We start from the raw sequence: 13,090 nt of genomic DNA, 5'->3' as shown, positions 1-13,090 counted from the left end.
TTTAGATGTTGTTTCTGGGTGAAACATTGATCGTTAGGTGAGCCTCCACTGCTTACATTCTGTCTTAGGATTCAGGTGCATCATGGGCATGTTCTTGGTCTCTGCATCTCCTGCGCTGGGGCGGAGCTGCCGAACTAAGTGGTCATCTTGAGCCCCGACACAGCCACGCCCGAATGTACTGACTTTTTAGAGACCTGTTTTAGTTGCGACTGCATTAACCGAAGCACCATCTCATCTATTTTATTTATGCTACATACTCCCTACACTTTGGCAACTTTTTGCTATGGTCGAATATGTTTCTGTGTAATTGGGTGTGGAGATCTGTGAAACTTCGCCAGAAATTTGTTGGTGAGTTAAGGAGCTGATCAGAAAGTCTCTCTCTGCCTGGAACATTTCAACAGAACCTGAAAGATTCCTGAACGTATCAATGAAGCTGAATTTATTTTGGCATCAGCGATAGTTGAGGCTAGATAAATGTTAAGGAGGGATTGGGAAAAGCACATAGGGTGATTTACAAAGCATCAGGGTTGGTGAAAGTTTACATTTGAAAATTATACATATGAACTAGAGACTGCATCACTATCCATATTTACAAAGGGTGAGCAGCAGGTTTGTGGGTGTTCTGAAAGTTCAATCCTTCAACTCTTTTTGAAAAAAATCACAAGTTTGTGTGTATTCAGAAACCACTTTGCATGTGGATTTGGCACCTTAAAAGTGCACTTATTTCCTTTTAGTGTGCCTTTCAAAAACTGGGATGGGGGTGCAACAGCCTTGTGCTTAATAAGACTTTACGAGAAGGGGTTTCTGTACTGGCAGCAATATTTTCTCTATGCTGAAGAATAAAACATTTTTGCAAATTTACATTTGCATAAAAATGTACCCAAGTAGAGTTTAGAGCATGGCGAGAATTTGTAATTGGGTACCTAATACCTATTGGAGTACTCATGAAAATCGACAACTGGTATAGGTTTCCAGAAAAATCCTAGGATTCTTGGTGATTACCATGAAAATTGGAAATCTGCTTCAAGCATGAGAATAATCCTGGGGAATTCAATTTCTGACTTTACTACCCATACGTTTGTGGATAGGGCCCAGTGAAAGTGCCGCAAACTGTCCATGTGAACTTTGCTGGATTACAAAAGAGATGAATGGGACTATGGGGAAAAGGAGCTCAAATTCCTTTCTAAGCAAGTACCTGTCTCAACATTCTTGCATTTTGGTACCTCTAAAATAAAATAAGAAAAGTTTGTATCAGTGCTATTTTTTCAGGTTAGTATAATTTGCAATTGGATTGTTTTAAAAGAAAAATAAACACATTCAGTACATGTTGCTTATAGATGGGAATAACGTTTTTTTAAATGTTTTTAAAAGAGTTTATCTTTTAAAAAGTACTCAGGATTCTGAACTTGAGTGGAAATGAACACTGCTTATCACTGCATTAAAGTTGTCCCTCAAAAAGAACATGAACTTCCGATAAGTATTTTTTTCTTTGAACACTTCATTACCAACTACTGTTAACTTTCACAGACCTCCTAAAAATGAAAAATGAAAATGAATCCCCAACCAGCTGAAACCTACGTAAGATCTAGGGAGGAGATGTAGCCTAGGGCAAGAACTGGCTACCTTGGAACTGAGCAATGAGGTTTGAATCCTAGTCTCAGCTAACCTCCTTTGATTCTCGGCAAATCACTATGTACTTAAAACACGTGTAATGTAATGTGAACCATGTTTGCACTATATTAAACTGTAAAAAAAAAAAAGAAAAGAGATCTGGAGTTTAGTCTATACTTTTCCGATCCTATGGTATCAATCTATAATTTTCTGGTATCCTATTGACAAATCCTATTAATAGAATACAGAAGGCCACGGTTACTGTACTCACAATTTCACTAAAGAGATTTCACCCTAATATATATTTACATAGTGAGCCTAATTATCCTTACATTTCCATTATCAGCAGGACTGGAGTTTACTTCCTTCATCATAAAAGAAGAGGAGGAAACATGTTCTTTGGACCATCAGGGGATTAAAAATAGAAGAAGCATCAATGTTTCCACATGTGAGTAAATTGTTTGAAATAGCTGTGAAGGTCATGTTAAAATAACATATTGAAATCTTATTTCAGTCGGTTACTATTACCTATTTCACTTCTTTTGCGAGTCCATGCAAGCAGCAAAATGATGTACAACACTCTATTAACAATTTGGATTTAGATCACACACAATACCAAGTAGAGTAGAGATTTCATAAGCCTTGATATTACATTTTTTTCAAATGGAAGTTTTTTACTCCTACATTAAGGCCAGTCTCTTCACTTGCTCACAATAAGCTTCTGTTAAGTATTGTTGGTGGACGCTCAGAGTAATTCAGCCTTACTTCCATTTTATGGCTACTTCATAAAAGGCTGAAATGTACTTGTGCAGTGGAAGCACCATTATTATCCTACATTCCTGCAGCCCTTTTCATGCCTCTTCATCATGTCTAACAGCTCAGGATGATGAAGCAGATAATTCCTCCACATCATGCAGTGTATAACCTCACTCGTATACTGTTTAAAACTGCTAGCAGCTCTGTATTTAACACACTTCATGCAAAGGCACCAACATAATTAACCATGCTCGCAATTAGGTGGTCAGTATTGACGATTGTTGGAGCAAAGTTGTTTTAACTTTTGCCAGGACACATAAAATTGATAATAATGAACTGGAAATATTTCAAACTTGAGGTAATGATTCACACGGTGTGGGCCTTGGTATCTTTCCAGAAAGATTATGGTTAAATGTTTGTATTTGTTTGTACGAAAAAGAGAGGGATGTCTCTTGCCCTATAAGAATCTGATGTGACGTTCTAGCTAGATCAGTTATTCAAACATAAAACAAAATCAAATGAGACTGCGATTAAACCTCTTTGTTTCAATATGTAATAAGCAAAGATTTGCAGTGTGGAATACGCTTTTACATATGATTTTTGCCAGACAATTTTTTTTAAAGCCCGTGTTGCACGAGTCTTTAGAAGGCATCAATTGATACCGACCTTTTACAAGAATATTAGAAAGGATTAATGCTACAGGTGTTCAGAAAGTGGAGTTTTGATTATCAGTAAAAACATCCCATCTTTGCACAGTAAATTATATTTTGCCATGACAGGCCACAGGTCTTTTATTGTTTAGGGCACTTCTTTTCATTTTATTTTAAAGCAATCCAGCTGAATACATTCTTGTCCAACAGGTAAGAGCTACTTTTTACCAACTTGTAAACTGATGTATTTTCGCACAAGTAAATAAGCACAAAATCAGGAAATGTGAGAGAGGTGGTCTGAATTTCATCTTTCTGCGATGCCTTATATAGATATAATAAAATATAACTTAAGAATTCTTTTTCATATATACTCTCTAACTTTTAGAAACATAAACACTGCTCTTCTCTTTGATTTCAGCTCAAGAAGAAAGTATGAACAGGCAAAGGAAGGAGAGAGCTTGTACTGAACGTCTACCAGTAAAAACTGTTTCATCGTGGCAAAATGACATGAATTTGCCACAAACGACTGAAAAGGAGACAGAGCCTAGAAACCAGCTATGGTCAGATAACTACTGGGGACTTGGTGTTGAAAGAAACTCTGACTGTGAAATGGGTTTTGGTAGTCCAACACATATTGATTTGCAGCTATGGACTCCTAAAGAAGGGACCTCATGCATAAGTAGCACGCATCTCAGTGATCTGAAAAAAACATCTCTATTTCCAAACACAAAACAAATCCAGAGACCATACTCTTGCACTGAATGTAAGAGAAGCTTTAGTCTACGTGCAGAGCTTATAAGGCATTTTAGAACGCATGCAGGTGTTAGACCATATGCATGCACTCAATGTAATAAAAGCTTTTCTAAGAAGGGGGATTTTACCAGACACTGGAGGACGCACACAGGCGAAAAACCTTACGAGTGTACCGACTGTCACAAAAGATTCAATTTGAAAGGTAATCTTGATCAACATCGTGTACTAATACATTCAGGAGTAAGACCATATAATTGCAATGAATGTGAGAAAAGTTTTAGCCGGCAAAGCCATCTTATAAAACACAGAAAGACACATACAACTACATTCCTTAGCAGCATGCCATGAATTAGAAGATAGACAGATGTTTCTCCTTTTATTGTTTTTCGCAAGGTTATATTTGCATAAAGAAAAAATAAACTGGTTGATTGTGTACACACGAAACACCATTACCTATTTGTAAAACTAAAAAAAAAAACAGTAGACCCCAAGATTGCACATCTGAAGAGCAGAAAAAGTCAAGAGTTTCAGATTGAGTTTTTTTTTTTTACTAGTTATAATAGGCCTACCAGAATGCTTAAACTGGCTCTAATATTTGTAATGCGCAAAGGGTGGTCAAATCAAAGGAATGACTCCACATCTTACAAATATTGGGAAAATGGGCGTTCTAAAATGATAAACAACAAAATAAACTGAATCAGGGTGAAAAAGAGACAGTTATGTAGTAGAAGATGAAATAAACCAACTAACCAAACATCTGTTAATGTTATGTTTAATATCTTGCAACGCACACTTTCAGTCGAAACAGTATCAAAGTGGTAAGAGATGTATAGAACAAAGGGACTCCAGAGCAGATGAATAAGAGCAGAGGCAGGAACAACCTTGTTGACAGTGTATTCCTAGAATGGTTCGCAGGTGAAAAGCGCCACCTCCACTTTCTTTTCTATATTCAGGGATGCAGAGCATATCTTGCTTAGCCGATCATGGGTGCCTAGCAGTTTGATATTTTTTTTTAAGTGCCAGTAGGTGCATTTTGGCCCATTCAGCTGATGCCATTGATCACCGGACATAGCAATTCAAACTGAAATCTCTGCTTGACTGGGAGCCAGTGCAGTGTTTTACATTCTGAAGTAACATGGTCTTTCTAATGCACACATAGTAACGCTTACACTTACACATTGTATTTTGTAGCTTCTGTAAATTGGCCTTCAGTTAATTTTATACTCCAAAGTATGCAGTTTTGACAAAGTCCAGGTGAGACATCATTACTGTTGGTATTACCTGGATCTTTAGGGGTAAACAGTTACATGTTTTCCTTAAGAAACATAGATGGTAGAAGCCAGTATTCTTCACTTATGAGATTTGGCAAATCATTTAGAGTATGGCATGCAAAGTCCAGGCTTTTAGGTAGGTGGCCGGCTGCACGCAATACCCCCTAGCTATTTAGGTTTTCTTTGTTTCAATGCCACCACCAGTGTGATGGCTAAAGTGAAGACACTGATGGAAAGGTTACGTATCTTATGTAACAATCGTTCTGTTGGATACTCTGGCTACATGCAGATTCCTCACCTATTGAATATCCCAGGTGCGTAGTTGAATCTGGAAAATCTTTCAGTAGCTCTCAATTGGATGCGATGGCTCCACTTAGGCACCGGAAACAATGCCATCTTGATGTCAGTGTCAATTAAGCACTCCTACAGATGCCCTGACATGTTTCCCATCCTTTTTTATGCACCTTAGAGGAGAACATGATGAGAACAACATTAGATTGACAAAGTGCAGTACAACATCCATATCATGATCTTATTATGGTAACTTCATTGGAAAACAAGCCTCCAATGAAGGGAGAGGGTTAGGGTTGGTGAGGAATCTGCAGGTAGATAGTGTCCACCAGAAACATTATTACCAAAGGTAAGTAACCTGTAGTTCTGATGGTTACTTGTACCTGCAGATTCCTAGTATTTCGAATAGATTCTCCAAGCAGAGGCCAAGTAGGAGGTGGGTTTGAAAGTCTGGTTAAACTATCAAGTCATCAATGACTGAGCGTGCAAACTGTCCTCCCTCCGTATCTCCGTATCCAAATAGTAATGCTTTGTGAACGTATAAATAGAAGCCCAAATTGCTGTTTTGCAGATCTCTGCAGTGGGGACTCTCCTTACCCGAACAGAAGTGGAGGATTTCATTCTGGTAGATGCACTCTGATACTCTTCAGGGGCACTCTGAGAGCCAAGTTGTAGCATATCTGGATGCGTATGTTGATTCAAATTGAGAAAGTCCTTCTGGATGGCTTTGCCCTTCATATTGCCGGGTTAGCCTGTGAAAAGCTGATCTTCTGTTCAGACGTCCTTGGTACAGTCAGTATAAAAATTGACTGCTCTGTTGGAATCCGGGCCTATAGAGCCTCTCTTCCTCTTTAGCTGGGCACGAAGGAGGAAATAATACAAATAGCATGATGGACTGAAATGACGTAATCACCTTGTGCAAGAAAGCACCCCTGGATCTAAGAGCCAGCTTGTTGAGGAAAAAGGGAGTCAAGGGGGGCTTGAGGCTCAACGCTTGTAAATACTGACATATCTCGCTCATGTAATGACTACTAGAAAAACAATCTTATAAGTAAGCAGGGATTATTGACGATTTGAACAAATTTGATGTTAACAGATTACAGCTAATCTGGAAGATGGGGAAAGCCCTTCAATCTAACCCCTTCACACCTCTGCTGAGCTAATGACAGGGTGAACTGTAATATGTCCGACAAGTGGACCGTAAAAAGGGTCTGCTGAACTGTCTGCACACGATGTAACGTACTTACCCGATCTCCCAGGATATACCATTTTGGTTTAGTATCTGTGGGCACTTAGGATAACAGCAGCTGCTTCAGGAGGTCGAGAAAAAGCATTCATGTGTCCCTGCTCAATCTCAAAACTTGAAGGTGGAGTCTTTAAAGGTATGGGTGCAATACCTGCCCCTGCAATTGGGAGATATAGTCTAGCCTGTGAGAGAGATGGAGGAAATATGCATTAAGGGTGCATCCACTACCCTTCTCGACCACTCTGGGACAATTAAGATGACTTTGCCCCATTTAAGTGAATCTTCCTCAGCCCCCGAGGAATGAAGAGTATGGGGGAAACTGCGTAGTGATGCAGCAAGTTCTGGTTCAACCAAAACACATCTCTTAAAGCTATTAGAGGGCACAGAATGTAGGGCGTTGGCCATGTTTGAATAATAGGTCCAGCTGAGGTGTGCTTTAGTGATCAAAGCTGGATCGGACCATGTCTTGCTAAAGCATCCACTTTTTGGCATGGTGTAGCTGACCCAGAATGTCTGCTCGAACATTCAGCGCTCCAGTCAGATGACTGGCAACTAACAATATTTGTTGCTCTTGCTCCCAGGACCCAAGCAGTATTTCTTCCTGACAGAGAAGGTGTGACACTACTCCCCCATGCTTGTTCATGCACCACATCACAGTTGTGTTGTCCTTCGCAATCTGGATGGACTGCCAGTGAAGGAATGGTAGGAAGGATTTGAGCACAAGCTGAATCATCCACAGCTCCAACAGATTGATATGCAATATCTTCTTCTCTGGAGACGTATCTCCAGGTCCTTCAAATATGCTCCACACCCTAGGGTGGAAGCATCCGTTACTACTGAGCAAACATCTGGTACTGTTTGGAATGGCCTCCCTTGTACCAAGTTGCCCTCACTACTCCACCACATTAAGGCGGCTACAGTGTCCCTTGAGATCATTACATAATATGACATATCTTTGCCATGTTGGGACCACTGCCTGCATAAGCACCACTGCCAGGCCATCATGTGCCAGCATGCTTGAGTGACTATGAGAATGCAAGAAGCCAGCAAACTTAGCGTATAGCAATCAGGGTTTTAATATGTGTTCTGTTCTGGAACATAGCCTGAATATCCTTTATCCTCTGAGGAGTAGGAAATGCTCAGTTAGACTTAGTGTGGCCCATATCAACAGGACGCTCTGAGAGGGAGCCAGTTTGATGGAAAAGCCCAGACAGAACAGCAGAAAGGCTGTCAATTGCAGGTGATGCAACACCATCTCTGGGGACTCAGCCTTGAAGAGTGAGTCGTACCTGGTATGGAAACACTGGGATTTCTGAGTCTGAGCTTGGCAGTACATATTGCCATTACCTTTGTGAAGACACACACACACACACACACACAGAGCTGAGGTCAAACCAAACAGGACCAGAAATTCGTAATACATTGAATTGGTATATGAGATGTGTGTTCTGTGGGTCCACAGACACATCCTGTCTTTCGCTTTAAGCGTGACTAACATCTGTGCCACAGACAGCATACTGAACTTCTCTTTTCAAGGGAACCAATTCAAGGACCTGAGATCTAGGTTCAGTCAAAGACCTTGGTCCCATTTCTGCTCTAGCACCAGTTCCACTGCCCCTTTTTGTAGTAGAATCTCTACCGCCTGATAAAGGATGGGAAGGTGATCCATTGGAGGGGCAGGTGTAGTGGGGAATGGATGGAGGGGCCTGTTGGAAGGGTAGGGCATAGCTCCTTTCCACAATCTGCCAGGGCCACTGATCTGAAACTATGGCCCTTCAGGCCTGAGGAAAGAACCTGCACCCTGTGTTCTGACAAGAACAAACTAGGGCTGCATCCCAGCAGGGGCTGGGGGATGAGGAAAAGGAAGAGGCAAGGTGAGACCCCTTACCTTTTCCTCTGCATTGACATTGCTTGTTCAACAGATTGTGTTGCTGCTGTTGTTGGGAGCTTTGTGCTTGTTGTCTGCCCCACTAGAAGAACCCTTTCGAAAAGCCCCCAAATTAATTGTCCTGCTGGTAGTCTTGCTTTGAGGGGTTGGAAGCTCATGGTATTGCTGACTGGGTCGAGGCCTCGTTGGTGGCACCACAGTTGTCAGCGGATCGAAGACCAGCACCGGGTCCAAAGGGACAGTAGGCGCTGGATCTTCCAGAAAATGATAAGTGAGCTCCAGCTACACGAGGAATCCTGAGGTGAGGGAGAGCGTCTTACCTTTCTTTGTGCTTTCGCATCTTATGTTTTTTTTCTGGGTGACACTGATGAGGGTAGCAAGTCTTGTGACTTTGTTCTGGGTCTTTCTCTCGGCAATCATCTCGAGCCCTGCCATGTGGAGTTCAGTTTCCTTTTCTTTTATTGCCTTTGGGATTATACTTCTACACGATCCACCAGTAAGCCTCAATTTTTGACATCGAAGGCAGGTGAGCTGAAAATACTAATATAATATCAGCTTTACTGGCAATACATTTTAGGTGGTTTGAGCACGTCCATCTATTACATTTTTAATAGGTGTACCACAGATTCTTTTTTTCCTCAAATGCCCAAGGCATGTTATTCAGAGTGAGTTGTGAATCATCCACATAATTATGAAAGGGGAAGTTCGTGATTTAAAAAGCATTATCAATTGCCAGAAGTAGATTTTGCTAAGGGGTGAGGATAATGCTGTTGATGACACCACCCACAGACGGGCTCCATTTCGAAGTGAAAAAAGCAATTCTTATTGATTGTGTTCTCGGAATAGCGTGAGGAAAACTGGGTCAGAGCAGTATCGTTCAACCCCATCGTCTTCCAGTCCAAGGTGTAGTATAGCATGGTTGACAGAGACAAATGGCACTAATAAATCTAACAAAATCAGGGCTCCAAGGTCGATCTTCTTTTATGATATAGATCTGGAACTCAGCTCTCACTAATTGCTCAAGAAACTTGAGAGATACGGAATATTGGAGGTCGGACTGCAATTTCACTAGTTTGTCAGGTTGGCCTGAGGCTTATTCAAGAGAGTAGTGATCACAGAACATTTCATAGTCTATGAGTAAGTACAGATACTTTACAGTTATTCATATCTGAAGTTGGTATTAGTGTGAATTGGGAGAAAGAGTGATTAACGAATCTGGTGGTACTGTTGATGTTCAAAAAGGAGAAGTAAAACTGGAGTTCAGTATGCATCATACCATTTACTGCATACATATAAGAAAAGCGAAAAACATTAATGCATTCGCAGCCCTAATGACATATCTGTCATGAAATGCATAGGAATAGATACAGATCTTGGCAGTGAATTGGAAAAAACAGATTTCATTCCCCACTTCCAAATGTAACTGCTGTGGCACAGGAAAAACATCTAAAACGATCCACAAACATAGCCCAGGTGATGTACTCGAAGCTTTGTAAGCTTACAATGCTTCAGTACCAGAGAAACAATGGAATTGTCAGGCTAAAAAAAATAGAGATTTGATAGAGTTGTGATATTTTGGGATCTTTCCATCTCCAACTTCTTTGCAGATGCAATGACTGGAGCCAGACAATGGTGTTCACATTCAAGGGGGACTATAAAAATAGATAGGGTTGGGGGGTTAAGGGTAGATTTCAAAGGGGTGCAAGGGTGTTAAATTGTCTCAATAAACATGAAGAGTTTACATTGTTAAAATCTCACAGGGAGCATTGTTACTAAAACATTACTATGAAATCAAGACATGAAATCGAGGTCTACTTTCATCTTTCTGAGATCGATAGGATGGGTGTCATTAAGTTGGCTAACAATAATCACTGGTCATTTAACAATAACAACATCAGGCCTCCTTGTATATGAGCAGTTCTACTCCAAATATCCATGTTAAGACTATTTACAGACACTTGAGGAACATCCTAGATACCCTGGTCGACAAGGTGAGCAACAGAGACGGTAGGTTAAAAGGAGAGAGAGGCTGAAACATTCGGGGCAGGACTTCCTATTTCACATCAGTACAAAACAAGTAGACAGACACTCCACAATGTCAAACGAAGAAGGGGTTTCACTTTCCTCCTCTAGAAACATTTTTAAACCTACAGATACAATCGGGAATGCTATCTCAACTTTCCTAATTATATAAAGCAGAGAACACAAATAAGTGTATAAAGAAGGAAGATGGGAAGATTTCGAGGCACCTACAGGAAATGGGTTAAGACATTACAGAGAAACTTTTTTTTAATACACCAACGGAAGTATTATCTCTGCAGTACGTGGAAGTACAACAGGAGATGAGCAATATGGCAGTGATGTGAAAGAGATGCTGTTTTGAAGAAGGCAGCCCACAGGGGCTACCATCTAGCAACAAATCTAAATTGATGGCAGATGATGGCTCAAACTTAAGTTACTACTGGTTCCAAAGTTTTACTAAAGAACAAATGTAAAACAAAAGTGGATTTTACAGGTATTGCGGTAATAGCTTTTGAAATGGATGGGCGGGGGGTCAGATAAAAGGTCGAAAGTGCACAGATTTACCCACTTGAAAGCAATCCTGTTAAGATCGGAACAGGAGCCAGTAAACGTGTGTGATTTTATTTCTTCCACCTTGATCAACAGCTCTCCTCTCATTGCCCCCTCATTCATTGTCCCACTGTTGCCACAGAATTCAGGACATAGTCATGATTTAAGACTTTTGTGGAACACTGTAGAGACAATGTCATCCATGTTATAAGACATCCGCCTTTTCCTAAATGTAGGAATGAACAGATAAATAAATACAATTTTCACAATAGTTTATACATACATACATCATTAGCCACTACACAAATAAGTAATAATAGCCAAGGAATGGTAAATAAAAACAAGGGAGCAATAAGGATTTTTATTTTTCCTCATGTAAGCACAATATGTTCTGGGGTAAATGCTTCCCTTATTTTAAAACATAGTCACCCAGATATGATGGTTTCTTCCTGTACCTGGAAGAGCCATGAACATTCTCATGGTTTGATTCAGAATCAATCTCCAAATGTCTCTTATCTCCTGCGAAATCCTGTGATGGGGAAAGAAACATGAAAGTGGTGTTCCTTAGGTATCACCCACAACATCACTTCTTTCCCACTTAGCCAACTGTGACAAAATCCACACACCACCATCGCTCAACACAACCACATTCCTTTTCACTTGGATAATGCCTTTTGGTCCCACATATTTGCACCTCCATTTAAGTGACCAAACAGGTTTCCTCATGAAGACCAAATCACCCACATTCCACTTCCGTTAACAGACACCATGCTTGTCATCAAATTGATAATCTCTGGCTGTGTGGAAGGCCATATCCTTGGCACTTTTCTTGTAATCTAAGCATGCCGGATTGAGGTTGGTGCCAGGCAATCTCACTTTCAAACACTGGAAATTGAACCAATGTGACTGGAGAACCTTTTGACTGTAATTATAATGTGTAAGAGACAGTCAAACGTGTGAAACTAAAGATACATGAAAAATAGAGTAGAGTATTCACAGGCTGTGATGATGCAGCTAATAAAAAGAGGTTCCTTAAAGGGAGGATTTGTACAGGGCTTTAATGATACACAGTGGATAGAGGAATGTTTTGGGAAAGAAAACCAATGTAAAGAGGATAAACGTGTTTTCAGAAAGAAATGTCTGTTAACTGTTGTTTAGTTTATACTGTTCATAAAGATCTATAAAAAGAAAATTGTATTAAAAGATTTTTCTTCTGCGATGTAGGAAATATGATGACATTTATTGTGTGATAAATTAATGTGCTCCATAGTGTGCATACAGGGCAAAAGCTCTGTGATATCCTAAGAGTCTGATAATATCTTAAGACAGTAAAAGACACATAGTGGAAAATTGGGTTATTGGTTGAGGGGGGTGTTGCTCTTTTTCAAGCCACAACCACAATCCTTGTCAGAGTGAACCACAAAAAGTCACTAGGTGAACCTGTCCTTAACCCCCTGGTAGCCTAGCTCAAAAGAAGGCAGGCTTAACTTAGAGGCACTGTGTAAAGTATTTATGCAGAACACAAACAGCAATAAAGAAATATCCCACACAAATTTAGAAAAATAGATTAAAACGTAATAAATGAAATTAAACCAACCAAAACGGAAAAAAATACAATCAGTAAAACTAGAGATTTGCAGTTTAGGTAAGAATAGCACCTAAAAGGACAACGCGTCACTTGTGGTCATCTGGTCATGCTAGACTGGGGAAAGTCACAAATTCAGGCCGAGCAATATGGAGCACGGGCCCGATGCAAGGACTAGTTTAATCTTGCTGAAAAAGTTACCTTCCGAAATGCCAGCATAGAGTCCAGTTTGCAAAGGAGGAAACCGTGAGGAGCAGAGAGAGAAAGTGTCACGGGTGGCCACCGCTGTAGCAAGAAGAGCAGGCTGGGCTTCGCAGATGGTTGTCATTATAGTGACTAGATCCTTTTGGGTGATGCAGACAGTAGTGGTTGGGGCTTCAGGTTAGTGGTCACCGCAGATTGTCAGTGCTGTAGTGCAAAGTGGAGATCTCGTGGTGCAGGTGGTCGCTGTAGTGCGAAGAGTCAGGT

At 40.5% G+C, this 13,090-nt stretch overlaps 1 protein-coding gene across 4 annotated transcripts in view; it reads left to right on the top strand.

Moving 5' to 3' along the window:
* LOC138299771 (zinc finger protein 809-like) overlaps positions 1-12,256 on the top strand; it is an 87,613-nt gene extending 75,357 nt beyond the window's left edge. For 3 of the 4 annotated variants that reach the window (XM_069238316.1, XM_069238315.1, XM_069238313.1), the window contains 2 exons: positions 1,958-2,059; positions 3,436-12,256. In XM_069238316.1, the coding sequence (XP_069094417.1) occupies positions 1,958-2,059; positions 3,436-4,118 (785 nt within the window). In that variant the 3' untranslated portion in view covers positions 4,119-12,256. The remainder of the gene's footprint in view (positions 1-1,957; positions 2,060-3,435) is intronic. The other variant, XM_069238314.1, reaches the window with a different exon arrangement.
* The last annotated feature ends 834 nt before the right edge of the window (positions 12,257-13,090 follow it).

Source organism: Pleurodeles waltl, chromosome 6, assembly GCF_031143425.1.
Source record: "Pleurodeles waltl isolate 20211129_DDA chromosome 6, aPleWal1.hap1.20221129, whole genome shotgun sequence".
NCBI lineage: Eukaryota > Metazoa > Chordata > Amphibia > Caudata > Salamandridae > Pleurodeles > Pleurodeles waltl.
This window is presented reverse-complemented; position numbering and strand designations above follow the sequence as displayed.